At 44.8% G+C, this 15,362-nt stretch overlaps 1 protein-coding gene across 7 annotated transcripts in view; it reads right to left on the bottom strand.

The window, feature by feature from the left end:
• The window catches only part of MAPKBP1 (mitogen-activated protein kinase binding protein 1), a 100,567-nt gene that overhangs the window by 85,042 nt on the left and 163 nt on the right, over positions 1-15,362 (bottom strand). For 5 of the 7 annotated variants that reach the window (XM_031505018.3, XM_021533486.3, XM_085580302.1 and 2 more), the window contains exon 2: positions 14,238-14,579. In XM_031505018.3, coding sequence (XP_031360878.2) covers positions 14,238-14,354 — 117 coding nt within the window. In that variant the 5' untranslated portion in view covers positions 14,355-14,579. Of the gene's footprint in view, positions 1-14,237; positions 14,580-15,114; positions 15,269-15,362 lie in introns of those variants that run through there. The other 2 variants (XM_031505020.3, XM_031505019.3) reach the window with 2 other exon arrangements.

The following is a 15,362-nucleotide window of genomic DNA, read 5'->3' as shown; positions in this document are numbered from 1 at the left end:
TGCATGAAGCCAGGCTGCAATTCCCACCACCGATCAGAGAAGAGGTGTTGGATGAACCAGAGCTGATGGCCTGTCAGAGTTGAATGAACGCAGCTGATTATTTGAACTCTTAAACAAAAATGCAGAAAGAAATGACTGTAGAATTGTTAGTGGAACACTGAAGCCCCAAAACATTCCCACATGTACACAGTGTTGTCTCTCTTCTTCTAATTGCATCAGTCTGTTTAAAGAAAGACAATACCTCCACCTGCAAATGTTGCTGCAGGTCGATACCTGCAATAGAGCACTTAAGAGACAATACTGTGTGTTACTGTTTCTGTTTACAAATTAGCTAAAGACAAAAGAAGTACTTAGAGTTTAAAGATGGAATTAACATCATCCACAAGCAAAGACTAAAACTAGCTGCTCAGTGCTTATCAGTACTTTCTGCTATTTCTACAGAGGTCATTTCCTACATTTCCTTTAGGTGAGATACAAATCTATTAGTGACAGGAAAGACCACAGAAATTGGTACAATCTGCCACAGCAGCCAAGTTGACTGAGCAAATACTTACACTAAACAATCTCAATAAAGAACCAGAAAGCTACTTTTAAATTGCAGGATTTATGTTCACAAGTACTGCCTGGGAGAAGTCCTATGCATACTCCCTCCCCATGGTTCAAAAGATGATAGCAGCATCCCAATGCACCCAAAAAACCTTAGATGATGCCACTTCAAAACACTGCTCCCTACAATGTGTGACATCGTGATGATCAAGGCAGCTCCAAAGTACGCAGACTACCCATCGAACAGTTTGAGGAGGAAAACATCCAACAGTTCAAGCAAACTCAGCAACAGTTCTGGAGTCAGAAAAAACTAAGAGTATCATAGACCAAACTCTATGGTGTTGGGCCACCAGGTCACTGCAAACTGAATCTTACGGGACTTCTGCCGGATGTTTCACCACAAGAGAAAAGAGCCGAGCAATCTTCAAGTAGGAAGCCAATGCTCCAGACCCAAGGACTTATGCTCTTCCCTAAAGGCATGACATATGGCATTTTGTTGTTGCTTTCAGCCACCTTCCATAGCCTTTTCCACTGAAGATAGAGTATCTGCAAAGTCTTCTTGAATCAGCTGTAAGGAAGGGAAGCCCTGGGTCTATCACTTTCTTCTATTTATACCAACAACTTCACTGCACCAGTTAAAACATATTTTATATATAGCTCTGTGGCTTATTTCCAGGCAGAAGTAACTCAATGCTGGTATACATATGTTTAGACCACAGCAATTGGAAACAATGTCCCATAAACTCTGTTAACTGCTGATCCACTGTAACCAGAACAGGCTCTACAACTGCAGAAACAAAAACCATGATAGGAAAAAAAAACAAAAAAGTTATCCACCCAGAAGATAAATAAGCCAGTTGCCACCTGCACAGCACTGACAGACCTCCACTGTAGCCCCAACAGATTTATAGCTGTAAGTTAACAGCCAGTTCTTGTCACATCGAGATACAGTGTTTGACTGCCAAGACACCACATGGAGGTGACCAGGGTGTGGGCCAGCATAAGGGCAGATATGCAATCCACAGAACATCTGCCAGTATCCACTTGCATTTTGTAAACTTAAGGGTGGACAAACAGAAGATAGTTAGACGTGCACAGCTCTATTTGCAAACCTTCTACTAAAAATACCAGCAGTGCTACCATATTTTAATGAGTCTGACTTGAATCCAGTACCCAAAAGCTCACACACTGAAAAGAAACAAGAATGGCAAGGAGCAGGAGCCCCCGCCCAGCATCCAAAGGGTATTTACCTCAGCACTGATTGCAGTGACACTTAAACAAGGAAGATGTTTGCTAGAAAGCTCTCAGGTTACTGATGCCAGTGCTGAGCCTAGGCTTTGACACGACCTCAGGTGAGCCAAGCTGCAAACAGCAACCCACATGCAGAAAAGCAAGAGGTGATAATTACCATGCCTTTCACCAAACTGTCCCTCTCACAGGCTTCAAACACAGCCCTGTCAGTTTTCCCAACACACATAAAAACAACCTTTCATCACATTTTTCTCTGCAATTGCCTAATACTAGAGGGTGGAGAGGGGGGGACAGATACGTGATTAACATGTTTTTAGAAAAGCTTGCCTTTATTTTGCCTGAGCCCAGTGAGACTGAACTTTAAAGAGGAGGAAAGCATAATCAACACTTCAGAAGTATCTAAAAAAGCACAGCACCTTTCCTTATGGGAAGTGGAAAAGTTAATGACCACAATCTCAGGCCTCTGAAGAGATAGGCATCTCTTCTCCTGGTGTATAAATAACCCAGCTTTACCCTGCATAAACCTGTTTGTAACTTTAGGGATGGAACTGCCCTTCCTGAACATGCCAGGTCAGTATCTTGCTTAGATCAGAGGAGGCTCTGTCACTCTGTCAGAGAGCTTCTAGATGGGGAGAAAAGAGGAAGCCAATTTCAGGGGTACAAAATGAGAATGGAATTTCTCTGGTCAACTACTTACTTGGTGGATGTGAAATAGGGAAAGAGAAACAGTCTCCATTCCATGTTTCACAGGACTGGTAAGCAGCACATTCAGGAAATATGGATTATTGGACAAAGTGCAGCTGAGCTGGTCAAAACATGATGAAGACAACTGCATGATATACATATAAGGCATGCACACAGATACAGTTACGTGTTTTAAATGAATCATCACACATAGACTCTGATCTTGCAATTGGCCACAGAGACACTTATCTTTACATCCATTGGGTGAAATGAACCACTCACACTCATACTACCTCACCACACAAAATTAAGCACATACTGAAGCACCCACAGGAATGGTGCCAGAGTTTGCATTCAGTTTTCTTTTAAACCTTTCAAGGTCATCACGACTTTAAAAATGCTACAAAGAGTTGTGTAAGACTGTGTACATTACAGCTGTAACATAATACCACTGTCACTTTGTAAGCAGGGGAAAAGAGCAGGCTGTAAGTTACTGTACTAACAGGCACACTAAGAAAAGTAACATACACTCAACCAGAACAGAATATGATCTTTGTATTAAACATACACACACAAACAGAGAAAAACAGAAACATACCATCATCCAACCAGGCCTCAGCATTTAAGTACACTCTACAAGGAAAAACCCCCTGCTTGGTAGCTCTTTACAGTACTTTCTGGGGATCTGAGAAAATCATCCAAATGAAATCACAGTAGAGAGTGGGAGAGCAGGACATAGGACAAAACACTGGCAGAAGACCTGGAAGCAAATTCTTCTTCCAGAGAGATGGCTGCAATGCACAGGCAGCATTCCCTCTGCTGTCCAGAGACAAGACCCTCTCCCCAGCAAGGGAAACCACCCACTTTGACATTCTATGATGGATTTTGTTTCTAAGCCCTTCTTTCTCTCCTAACTGCTTCTGCAGCTACAGAGATCACTAATGATTTATAGTTCTGCCATCTCCTCAGGATGAGAGTGCCTCAATTCAACTAATCCCAAATGCTACAAAAATATGTTTCAGACCCCCAACTCCCTTCCCCACAACCCAGGGTAGGAACACCAGCTCATCTCTGTCTGGACACTTACAGTACTCTTTACACAGCCTCCTCCTCTCCTCAGCCAGGGCTGCCAGCTAAGGAGGGCTGGGTTGCTCTTCCCAGTACAACAGGCCCTAAGTGCCAGAAAAAACTAGGAGCAGAAAGAAAGAGATTATTTTGCTTGCCAACAAACCTTTAGGCAATAGGTGATGAGTGTTCCCAATTGTTTTAAACCTCTGGAAAATACTGACAGCAAAACTAAATGCCTTATTGCAACAAGCACTCTTCTTTTCCCAGGGGAACATCACATGACTGTCCACAGCAAGCAGCATTTCTCAACCCCTGGTAACCTCAGAGGTCCCCAGGTGTCCTTTAAAACACTCGTCTTTCACCAAAGAGGCAGATTTTTCCAAACTAATGAGATAATTCAGTTTCCCTGGCAGAACTGCAAAGCCAGAAGCTACCCAGTGCACCATATCCCCTACCCCCTACTTACCCCATTGCCCATTGATTGTGGGCAATGTTACTACTCACAGCAACCTGGTGGCCTTTCCCAGACTTGCTGATCAGCCTAGAACTTTGGTCACCAGAGTTCACTATGGAGGCCCAGGCACCATCTGGAAAACACGGACTCCAAGTATATTATAGAGGGTTATTATATTATAGACTAGGAGCTTGGCTGTCTCCTTTTCCCAAACATATGTTTAAACTAAGCTTTGCAGGCCTACCAAGGGCCACAGGCCCCAGGCAGTGCTGGGCCCTCCCCAGGCACTGGATATCCACAGAGCCATGGGCAGGGTCACAGTGTCCCTTCCCAAACACATCACAGTATGTCCATGGCCACAGGAGGCTGCAGCACCTGGAAGAAGCCAGGCCAGAAGTCGTGAGGTTGCCAGCAGGCAGACAGACCAGACCAGGCAATTGTGGCCTGGGTGCTGGGCTGGCTCTCACCCCAGCTCCAGCAGGCCCTGTAGAAATTCATTAATCAGCCTCCTGGCCATTTTATTAACAGCTATGTTTACACACTGACACTCCTAGGCAGAGACATTCATTCCAAAGGCCTGGAGCAGCTTCGACACACAGCAGAGATAGTCCAGGCACTGCACCTTCTCCCCAGCACCACACTCATTTTTCCACTGATGGCTCCATCAGAAAAGTATTTTTTGCAGTTCTCAGACACCAAAAAGCTTATTTGCAGCCTGCTACAGAAAATGGGCCAAAAACTTCACAAAGCAAGTGTCCATAAGCCACTCACCACAACGGTGATGCAGGAGACCTATTCTTTCAGAAGTTACAGCCAAAGCAGGCAGTGGCAAGGAAGCTGAAGAAAGCTGCCTCTCACCCAGAGCACCTCACCCTCATCCTCCCCCAGCACCAGTTATTCACACTGCTGATCGCGTGTTAATACATCTCAACAGCTTAGCTCGGGAAGCCTGCAGAGACAGGCAGCACAAACCACAGATTATCAGAGAGGAAGATTATCCTCCCGGTGCAGAGGACAGCAGAATTCCAATTCCAGCCTCAAAAGCTGCTCAACCTCCTAGAAACAGCTATGTTCATTGAGGCCTACCACAGACTCAGAAATATTTGTTCATGCATTTCATTAAGAACACTTTATGTCATCTTGTATCCATTCCATTCAACCACCACTCCCATAGCAGTTTGGGGCACACACTAGGCAAACACTTTCCTGCCAGCCCCCGTAGTTTGGAAACAGAACTGTATCTAAAACCTATCTGGCCATGATTCAGTCCAAGAAAAGTAGATGAGTAGATGAGTTGGGACAAGATGGGCTTAAGCAAAAAATGCAGATCCCAGATTTGTCAGTTCCAGTTTACATTCACCAATGCTTTTGGACCCAGCTGCTTGAGAAGGATGATACCCCCAAAGCAGGTTTGAAACAACTGTGCTCAGAACCACTGTATATAGTTCAAAACTGGGAGATAAGCCAAACACAAGGAGTTATGCAGCTGTTTTAAAGACCTGGACACTGGGATGCTTTTTAGAAAGTGGAAGAGTAACCCTGACTGTTTTACACTGAGGGAAAGAAGAGGCTCAGACAGTCTGAAGAGCACAGAATCTGAAAACTTAAATTTCATTTTAAAAGAAAATTACACAGCTCTATTTCAAGGCTCACTCTACCTTTATACAATTCAGCAGCACAGAAGCACTGGTTAAGAGCATGAAAATCCTCATTCTTAGCCCACACAAAGCTCTTGCAGAAAAGACTAGTATTGATGAAACATAACTGGCAGTCGTCAGTCCTTTCACTGATACAGCCTATTTCTCTGTGGGACAGGTTAATTCAATTGACTCTTTTGATACTGTGTTTCAATTAAGACAGCTTGGTTTTGGATCTCAGATTGCTAATTCTTTCTAGCACAGGCAAGTGCTTAGCCAAGTACATCCTGACAGTCATACCCCTTCAGGATACCTCTGACACCATCCCTATTCCCCTCATGGTTCCAGTCACACTATGGCCAAAGCACAGAGCACAGCAAGTTCTGAACATCAAGACCTGCCACCAAATAAGGAGGCAGGTCTTGCAGACACTTCTTTCACCCTCAGTCTTATTCAATGTTTCAGCATCTCCAGCATCTAGATTGCATTAGGGACTGTGCAATGAACTCAAGCTCCTTTGGTGCAAAGCCTGGCCTGAGTAATGGTGCTTTTTTATTTTTCGTAAATGAAAGCATCCCTAGTACAAACAAGACTTCAAAGGCAAGCAGCCCCTTATGTGCTACTCAAAGGTGAGCAGCCAATTTCAAAGCCCTTGGGAGACCTCAAAGGCTACCACTCTGAGCACAGGAGAGTTAGCTAACACTTCAATACTGGCACTTCAAAGAGCTGCCCTGTGCTGGCCTGTCTGTCAGTAGGAAAGGGTTTCTGAAGAGGCAGCATAGTGCCTACTTGGGAAAAAAAAAAAAAAAAACAGGAGGAGAAAGCTTTACAGCTGTATATCCTTGAATCCATGGGCACTGCCTTATAGTTGCTTTCTCCTTTCAGAAATTCCTTGATCGGCCTGCTCTCAAGACATTTGTTAATACCATGACTCTCTACTATGATGCAACCTCAGATAATCTACCTTTTTCCTGAGAAAGGAGTCTCTCTAGACCTATGATGGGGGAAATTTCAGACTAATTGTGCAAAGCGTCAGGGAGATGCAGAAATTAAAGAAGCATCACTGTAAGAAAAGAATGCCAGTATTAAAATTTCATTGGGTAAGAAATCTTATATTAGTTGTTATATCACATTAGCTATCTTGACCAACTGTGAATTTTAATACTGTATTTGGGAGAACAAGCACGTCTCACTTGCATAGCTGTTGACTTGGAAACTCTGAATACACCAGCAGTTCATAGTCCTCTACAGTACTATTTTCAATCAGTTTCCTCACAGTAACTAACAACAGTACTGGTCTCCTGGGACACTAGCAAATTTACAAGGCTTACTGGAGTTTCTACAGCTCTAATTCTTATGGTGCTTAATCTGCTTGAGCTTGTTGGAAAGGCATCATCACCAGAAGTACTGAAATCATTAGTGACAATGGGACCAAGTCAGCATTTACAACAGCATAGTTTGTGAACGTTTAAGCAAATAATCTTAACTGAACACAAGTCCCCCTCACATGGGAGAGGTGAGAAACATCCCTGGTAATCTCCAGAAGGTTGGGCTTTGTGACTAAGGCTAGGACTTGGCCCTAGAGGATCAAGATTGAATTTCCAGGTCTGCCTCAGACTTCCTGTGGGAGTTTGGAACCATGTCTGTATAGACAGATTCCATTCCCTCCATCCCTGTAATTTTTTAAACGTGAAGCTCCACTGGGTCTACTTTATCCCATCTGTCCAGTGCTCACCAAAGCAAGGCAGAGAGATGGGATATTCCTGCAGTATATGGTCAAACAAATACTAGTAACAAGTCACCTTTGCATTGATATTTTTGAATACAGATCACACAGCACAGCTGATTACAACAGCTGCAGGCCTCAGTTGCATTTTCCTTGCACAACACACGAACGTGCTCAGGGCAAGGATAAGCAGCCCTGTGGTGAAAGGAAATAGCAGGAGGGTTTTCTGAATTGCAGTAGCCACCCTTTGGTGGGTACAGCCTTAGCAGAGCCTGCAGGGCTTCAGGCAGAGGGACCAGCCCACATGTGGAGCTGGGAATCAGAGCAGCGAGCGTGCCACAACCCTGCTGCGCATATACCAGAGCCCTCAGGAACTTCCAGCTATGTGGAGGCAGGTACTTCAGGCACAAACACAAGCCTGAAGTAACTGAAACTGGGCTTGGTGATAGTTAATTATTCAGTCCTTAGCTGGGATCACTCAGCATTGATGTCAAGGCTAAGCACTGTTTGAGTGCCATGTAAGCACCATTCATGGCACCAAACATCAAAACGTTTGAAAAATCCAAAGAGTAGTATACGTTGAAGTAGTTGTACTATGTTGTAGTATATGTTGTTTGCTTTCACTCACAGAGAAAATTGTACCAAGGCTAACCAAGTAAATTCTCCCTAAGACCAGATCAACAGGGAACAAAATATCTACTTCAATTTTCCAGGCCATCAAAATGCTGACCACCACTTTCTCAGCCAGAAATAGAGGTGGTGATCTGTACTTACTTTGCACTAGACACAGAGGACAGTAAAATAATATACAAATCACAGGTGCTTAGAGATCCTTGATGATGGAAAATCAGATAATGGCCCAGCCAGGTCTGACTACCAACCACCATTTCAATTGTTCTGCCCTTCTGAAGTGCATGAGGTGACACACCACAGGAAGAGCTAAGCATGCAGCTAGTGAAACAGATGGTACACTCTGAAGGAGGTCTCTTTCCACTGTGTCTGAGGATGCCTTTCTTCACCAGCTCCATCAGCACCACAGTGAACAATAACTCTGATTTAGCAAGCAGCAAATGTACCACCTGCAACGCCTCTGAACAGACCTGATCTCTGCTATCTTACTATCCCAGCCAGGTCTTTGGCAAACACTACACACTTCACAGCCCATGGACAAAAGAGGGGATTCTGTGCACAGCTCACCCAGCACAGCAGGGACAGCAGTGTGAAACCTGCTTATGAGCCTCCCCAGGCAGGTTAGCCAAGTCCCATGTGCCTTCTCAGAGGACCCAGCTCATCTGAAGGAGGTGAAGAACAACACTCAAGGCAGGACCACAGCAGCTCTGAAAGGCTATCCAGGTAAGCAGTGTATGACCATCCACAGGAAGCAAGAGCTATTAAAACCCCCGAGGCAAATAACCTGGTTTGTGTTATTTATGTTGACTTCACCACAGCACATCATCATGCTCCCCCTGCCATGAAGATGTCATCCTGCTGTCTTTCACAGTCAAGACAGCACATGACTTAGGGATGGCTAGAAGAATTAATCTTGCCAGCAATCTTGCCTCAACATTGGCAAAAAGTATCAGTATTTTATGGATACAACTAACTGCAGGCTGCAAGACCAAATACATTGAATTGTTTTATGCTTTTATATCCACTATACTTCAAGAACCAAAGTCAACAGGCACTGCAGCTCACCAGCAGAAAAACTCTGGCTTTGATATGCTTCATGAATGCAAGTCACATTTAACGCTCATGTTTAGACCATGGGAGGTAGCCAGATCTCTGTATTTTCAGGACAAGGCATATCATTCACAGAGTGAAGAATGGAAAAAGAAAATGCTGTTTGTGAAACTATTCACAAACAGAGTCACCCTGAGCACCACATATCCAAGGATGGAATGGGGGGGGGGGACCAGAGCAACCCAAACAGGGAAGCATTCAACCCCTGAGCTATTACACTCTCACTTGCTCCACTGACTCTATCTACAGATACAGACACACCACTGCAATGCAGGTCTGGCTATGGAGAACCCAACCAGCCTTTGTGCTGTGCTTTAAGGGACACTGTTATAAGACTGACCAGAGACAGACATGAAATCCTTCTGTGTCTGAGCAGCAGGCCCTAAGCTGTGGAAGCAATTGGGTGTGTTTAGACTGAGCAGTGCAGAGCAGTGAGAGAGATCCCCAGCTACCACCTGGGGTCAAGCAATGTTCATGGATGCAGAAGCAGAACGGGCACAGTAGACATCCAAACCAGGGTTACAGGCACTCCCTCAGATGTGCCCCTGGCTGCACTGGTCCCAGAGATGGGCTGAGCACTGCTCAGACTGCAGTGGAACAAAAAGGGTAAATGGGGCAATACTGCATTGACTAGCTACTCAAAAGTGCTATCATTTTGTAGAAGACCCTTCCAAATCCTGCCAAAAGAAAAGCTTATGTCAGCATCAGACAGGCTGCTCCCTACCTCACCCTCACAGTCAGGCTGCTCAGCCCCACATCCAGTTCCCTGGGAACCCAGCAGGTTCTGCTGCTGCAGGACAAAGTTGTTCCCAACAACTTACAAAGAATTCCACTCTGCAACAAACCTCAGCTGCACCTGAAGTGATTTAATAAGAGGTGATAATTTTTGATGCATTTATATCAGTGAACCAAACCTGTCTGGTTTTTGTTTCTGTTACAGTTCAGGTTCAGCAATTCCCAGCTGATCCAACTAAGACCAGCAGTGGTCTGACACCAATTCATGTTGGAAGGCACAATATTTTCAAACAAAAAGGACTGTGTGCTGAAGGCAAGAAGCTACAGTCAGACCAGAAACATTACTCCATTCTCCTGTGTCCAGGACAGCCTGTGGTCCCAGCTGAGCCCTCCAGCTTCTCAGGGAATTAAGAAGCTGGAGAACTTTTTTGGAATAACAAGACATGAGAGGTCTGAAGCTTCCATGGATCTGCTTTCCTCTTAAATCTGTGCAAGCTCACTGCCAGGACACAGAAGTACTTGTTTCTACTGGCTGGCAGTAAGAACAGACCATGCCTCACCAAAGGAGGACAGGAAACCCTGTCCCACTAGGAGCAACTTAGTCAGGGCTCATTTTCAGAACAAAAGCTCTCAAGAAGGTTTTGTAGAGCCACCCAGTCCAATTCAGCATCATGGGGCAGGAACAGGCACTCCAGCTGCACATGTTTGCATGCCACTTGGAGAGGGGAGAGACCACAACACAACAGCTCTCTGCTGAATGACTTCCTACTAAGGAATTCAGGTTTTAGTCAAAGCACTGTTTTAAACAGGCAACTTAAAATATTTCTGGCTTAGAAAAAAAAACCAGCAGAGATCAAAGAAAACAGCAGCAAATTCCAAATGTGTTTCTTTGATTCACTGGCTTCCTGTTTCAGGGAAAGCCTGTAGCAGGTTTTGTAGCAATTTGTTTATACATTGACATTCACAATCTGATTTGACTAAGGATACCCGCACACACCATCCCCCCTGAAACAGGCACAGCTACATCAGCTAAAAAGAGGTTTATATTTACAAGTGTAGAGCTCAACAATACAAACAACCCCTGCAGGAACTGTACTTGCTTAGATACATTACTTCTGTGAGCAGGGTATTATTACAGCAACCAGGACATTTTAACAATGGCAGATGGGTCAGGCCTGAGCTTCCCTTCTGTCCTGATAGTATTGCTCTGCAGGGTGATTCAAAGGCACTTAGTGCCCAGCTTTTAACTCCGTGTCTCTACTGGAATCACAAGCACGGTGACCAGATGCACGGCTGGATTTCTGGCAGGTCTAGTAATCCTCTAGAAATTGAACGCAGGCCAATCAACTTATCTGAGGAAATTTTAGCTTCCAACCGCCACACCAATACATTACAAATCCCAACCGTCAACAAGCCTTAGACTTAAGTCACAGTACTCTAGGTCTATATTGGTTCAACACAAAAAATAGAGATCTGGAGAGCCATGGATTCAAGCCATGAATATGAGAAGACACACAAAAAAAATAGTCTAAACACAAAACTAGTCAGGCAGCAACAAAAATCAGAGGTCCCACAAAACAAAAGCTGTTTTTAAAAAGCAGTAACAAAACCAAACACCACATCCCATTTGTCAACAAGCTTTACTTAAAGCTCCCATTCCTTTCCCCCTTTTCCTTTTTTTAAATTTCCATTATTATCTATTGGCTCCTTACTTTTACTTCTGTAGAGAGCTCCTGGAGCTCTACAGTAAAACCATGCATTAATTACAGCAAGAAATTAGTCCTAGTGGAAGTCACAAAACAAGTTCTCTCTTGTACAGATCCCAAGTAACACACTGCATGTCCTGCACAGCCATCATGCAAAATATCTCTACTTACCCACACTCCCCCTTCCACAGCAATGCACAAACAGGTCTCTGCAGAGCCAGCCTCCCACAGACTGCCCACGGCCAGCCCAGCAGTACACGGCTGCTTCACTGAAAGGAGGCAATTTCACAGGCCTCCTCTTCACCATGACAAACTGCCCGAGGGGTCTGTCCCTAACCACTGAGACAGCCTGGCAAGCCTCACATGCCCAAAGGCTTCTTTAGGAAAGAGTCAGGACACTTTCCACTGGAGGGGAAAAAACCCAAATCACCACAGTTCACAGAAGTTTAAGTAGTGCCACTGAGGGTGCTTTTCCACCTTAAATTGAGCACCTGGTTGTAAAAAAAAGTTGAGAGACTCAGAGGGCTGTTGAGGGCTGCATCTTCACCTTGCACATGCAAAGCACAATATCATCTTCCAGGCATTAATTTAGGGCAACATTCCATCTCCATCCTATGTAACCAAGCAGCATCCAGCTGAGATGACCAATTTCATCAGCCCTTCCATTCTTCCACCTGACCAGTTTCATATAGCTCTTGGAGCAGTTATTTCTCAAAAAATCCAAGGGACAAAGATGCCTCAAAGACTCCTTCCTGCAGGTCAGAAAAGATCCCTCAGGAATTATGTGTATGATGGTCACCATTAGTCCCAGAGGCTTTTATACATAGCAAGTAGCAGATTGAAACCTGTTTTAGAAAAACAGAACTGCTTCTCACCCTGGAAACCAGAGGAGCACACATGGAGCAGAGGGAGTATCTCCACAGATACCCATCATCTGTCAGATCTTTGATAAAGGGCCCACTCCCTTTCACCTTGCCCCCTCCATCTGGCCCACTGATGGCAGCCCCTAATTCATCTGAGCTAATTCAGAGTTAATCACGTCAGGAAACCAATACCTGCACCTAACTCCTCATAATGCCAAACTGATTCTGCCAGCAAACTCCCCAACAGTTCCTTTGCACCTCACTGATTAATGGCTCTCACTAATAAAATAGACAAAATACAACCCTGAAATGTGATGGTGCAGAATTAATCCATTATATCCCTCCTCAGGGGTTCAGACAGCCCTGGCTGCACACTGGGAGACCACATGAAGGATAAAATGGAGCTCTCCCAAAAGGCACATGTGAGGAAAGCAAAATGAAACATGTACCACAGAATACTACATGTAGCAGCAGGTCCCAGACCTGAAAAGTGTGCAGACCACAGAGCCAGAATCAAATACCCACCATATGTACAAGTGGCTTTTGTCTCTTCCAGTAGAGGTCCCAGCAGAATGCAGAGTAACAAACACCAAAAAAGCATGTTTCACTGGTAGTGCATAGGCTGCATGAAATGCACAGACATGCACATGCACACACTAATGTCAAGCACAAGCACCAAGGACTTTCTCCTAGACAACTTTGAGGAAGCCAGACAAGTTTTTCTCTTGCTTGGCAAGAGAAGAATAATGTGTTCCTTGGTATTAAAGAGCCATCTAAGGGAAACTCTGACCTGAACCAGAGTTCTAAGAACAGGATGTCATGCTGGGGAAAGACCATTTTTAGGTACAGTGTCATTTACTTCCCCTGAAGTTTTATATACACTCTTCACTTCAAGAGAGAAATTCAGAAGCATTACTGTTTTGAGACCAATTAATACACTTTTCAGATATGCGTTACAAGCATTTCTTATTTATAAGCAAGTCTTTGCAAAAGGGAGGGATTAAGTTTTCTATTTATGGAGACAGAGAGCTACACAAAGGCTGAGTGATTTGCCCAAGGTTACAGGTGAATCAGTGGCAGGGACAGAACAGGGTGCCCTGAGTCAGAGGCACCTGCTGTCAGCACAAGGCAATGCCACCCAGCTCTTTTGCTCCCTGAAGCCAGGCTTAAATCATCCTCTCCTCGTGACACCAGTCAATTCCCAGTCAATGAGTGTCTGTCAGGAATTCTCCAAAACACCAAGAAGAATGATGGATTTTAAGAACCAATTATATGCAATAGAAGATAACCCCAAGGAAAGGTGGTTTGAGGCACACAAAGGAAAGCACATCCCAACCTGTGGAACACAGATGCTATCTGAACAGACACCTCATCTTTCATATCATCCTTCCCTTCCCCACACGCACACAGAACTCTCCTTTGCAGGGTGAGAGCAATTGCTTATACACAAGAGGTGTTTCTGTATCCTCAGTGCCCAGTAATGCAGGTTAGCAGCTGGTAACATGGAGGAAGAGGCAGCACTGCATTTCTCCTGTCAGTAATCTGTAACAACTCCACACACCACAGTGTGGGAAATTCCAAAAGCTTTCTGATGCAAACTGGGTTCACATCACACAAGCAAAAAGAATGCTTCAAAAGAGGGGCATATGCTTCAAGAAGGATCTGCAGGAAAGCAAAGATCCCAGCTAAAAGAAAGATCAGTCAAGGATCAGTTAGTTCCTCTGCATCACGCTCAGTTATATCAAGACTCCCAAAGCAGCATCATCAGTACAGATGAAAACTTAGATAACAAAGTTAAAGCATGCTGCTGCACCACACAGCACTCACCTTGCTGCCTATATCTTCTCGCTTGTTCCCAGGCTTGCTTCTCCTCAGCTTAATGGAAGGGGAGCGAAGTAGATTTTTGATCCGACTTGTTATCGTAGACCCTTCGACTGACATCATCTCCAGGTGCCACGGAGGTGTTCACCCCACACAGACTGTGCCTGGGGAACGAGCCCAGGTTTGAGGCAGAAACACCAATATGCTCAGCTTGGCTCCCACGCATTCACATATCTCTCAGTGATTCTGCTCGGGAACTCCACTCCTGTTACACTGCAAAGCTATTCACAGAGGCTGGCAGACTTTCCTTTTGCAGATTCCAGAGGATCAAATCAGCAGCAATCTAAACTGAAAGATGCACCGTGAGTCAATACGACATTCACAGTAAATTAAATTCTAGTCTCAATCTTTGCAAGAAATATAAACACAAGAGCTTATAGGATGGAGGCAGCATTACTATTTTCAGAGGTTTTCACATAAATTATCATCCATTTAGTATCAATTAACACATCTTCACCAATTTCCAAATCCAAAATTTAGATTTTGCAATTCAATATCATCTTATGACAAAGACAAAAATTCCCACCCCTTGCTTTAGCCCCATACACGTCCATTCCACCTTATGCTTCACAGCCTAGAAAGCACAATGCTGTACTTGACTATTAAACACCAAGTCGCAGAAAAACCCCGAGAAAACACACGGGGGAGTTTTTAACTCTCACAAATCTATCTCTGTTTTAAGTCCACACAATTACATAGTATGTGATACCAGATAATAAAGACATTTGATGTTTCCACGTCCTCCCACCCCTATTTATAAAGTGAATCAAGGAGGCACTGCAGATGCTGCCAAGGATTACAGACCCCCGGCCAACACCTTCACCTTTCCCCAAGTAGCTGGTGGTGGCCGGGGAGAAGAGGGATGCAGTCAGAGCCTGCAGTGAATTATCCTCCCGACTTCTGTGCAAAATGGGGGCGGGGGGAAGAAAGAGAGGCAGAGAGAAGGGGAGACAGAAGAGAGGAGGGGAAGAGAGAAACGTCCAAGCCAGCACAGCCGGCAGCCTCCTCCCTGCGGCGGCAGCACTGCGGGTGAGGGGCCGCGCCTCTTCCCCGCGCCGCGCTGAACCTCTC

Source organism: Lonchura striata, chromosome 5 (genome assembly GCF_050655825.1).
Source record: "Lonchura striata isolate lonStrDom1 chromosome 5, ASM5065582v1, whole genome shotgun sequence".
Classification (NCBI taxonomy): domain Eukaryota; kingdom Metazoa; phylum Chordata; class Aves; order Passeriformes; family Estrildidae; genus Lonchura; species Lonchura striata.
The sequence above is the reverse complement of the archived record's forward strand: the minus strand, read 5'-3'. Positions and strand labels throughout refer to the sequence as shown.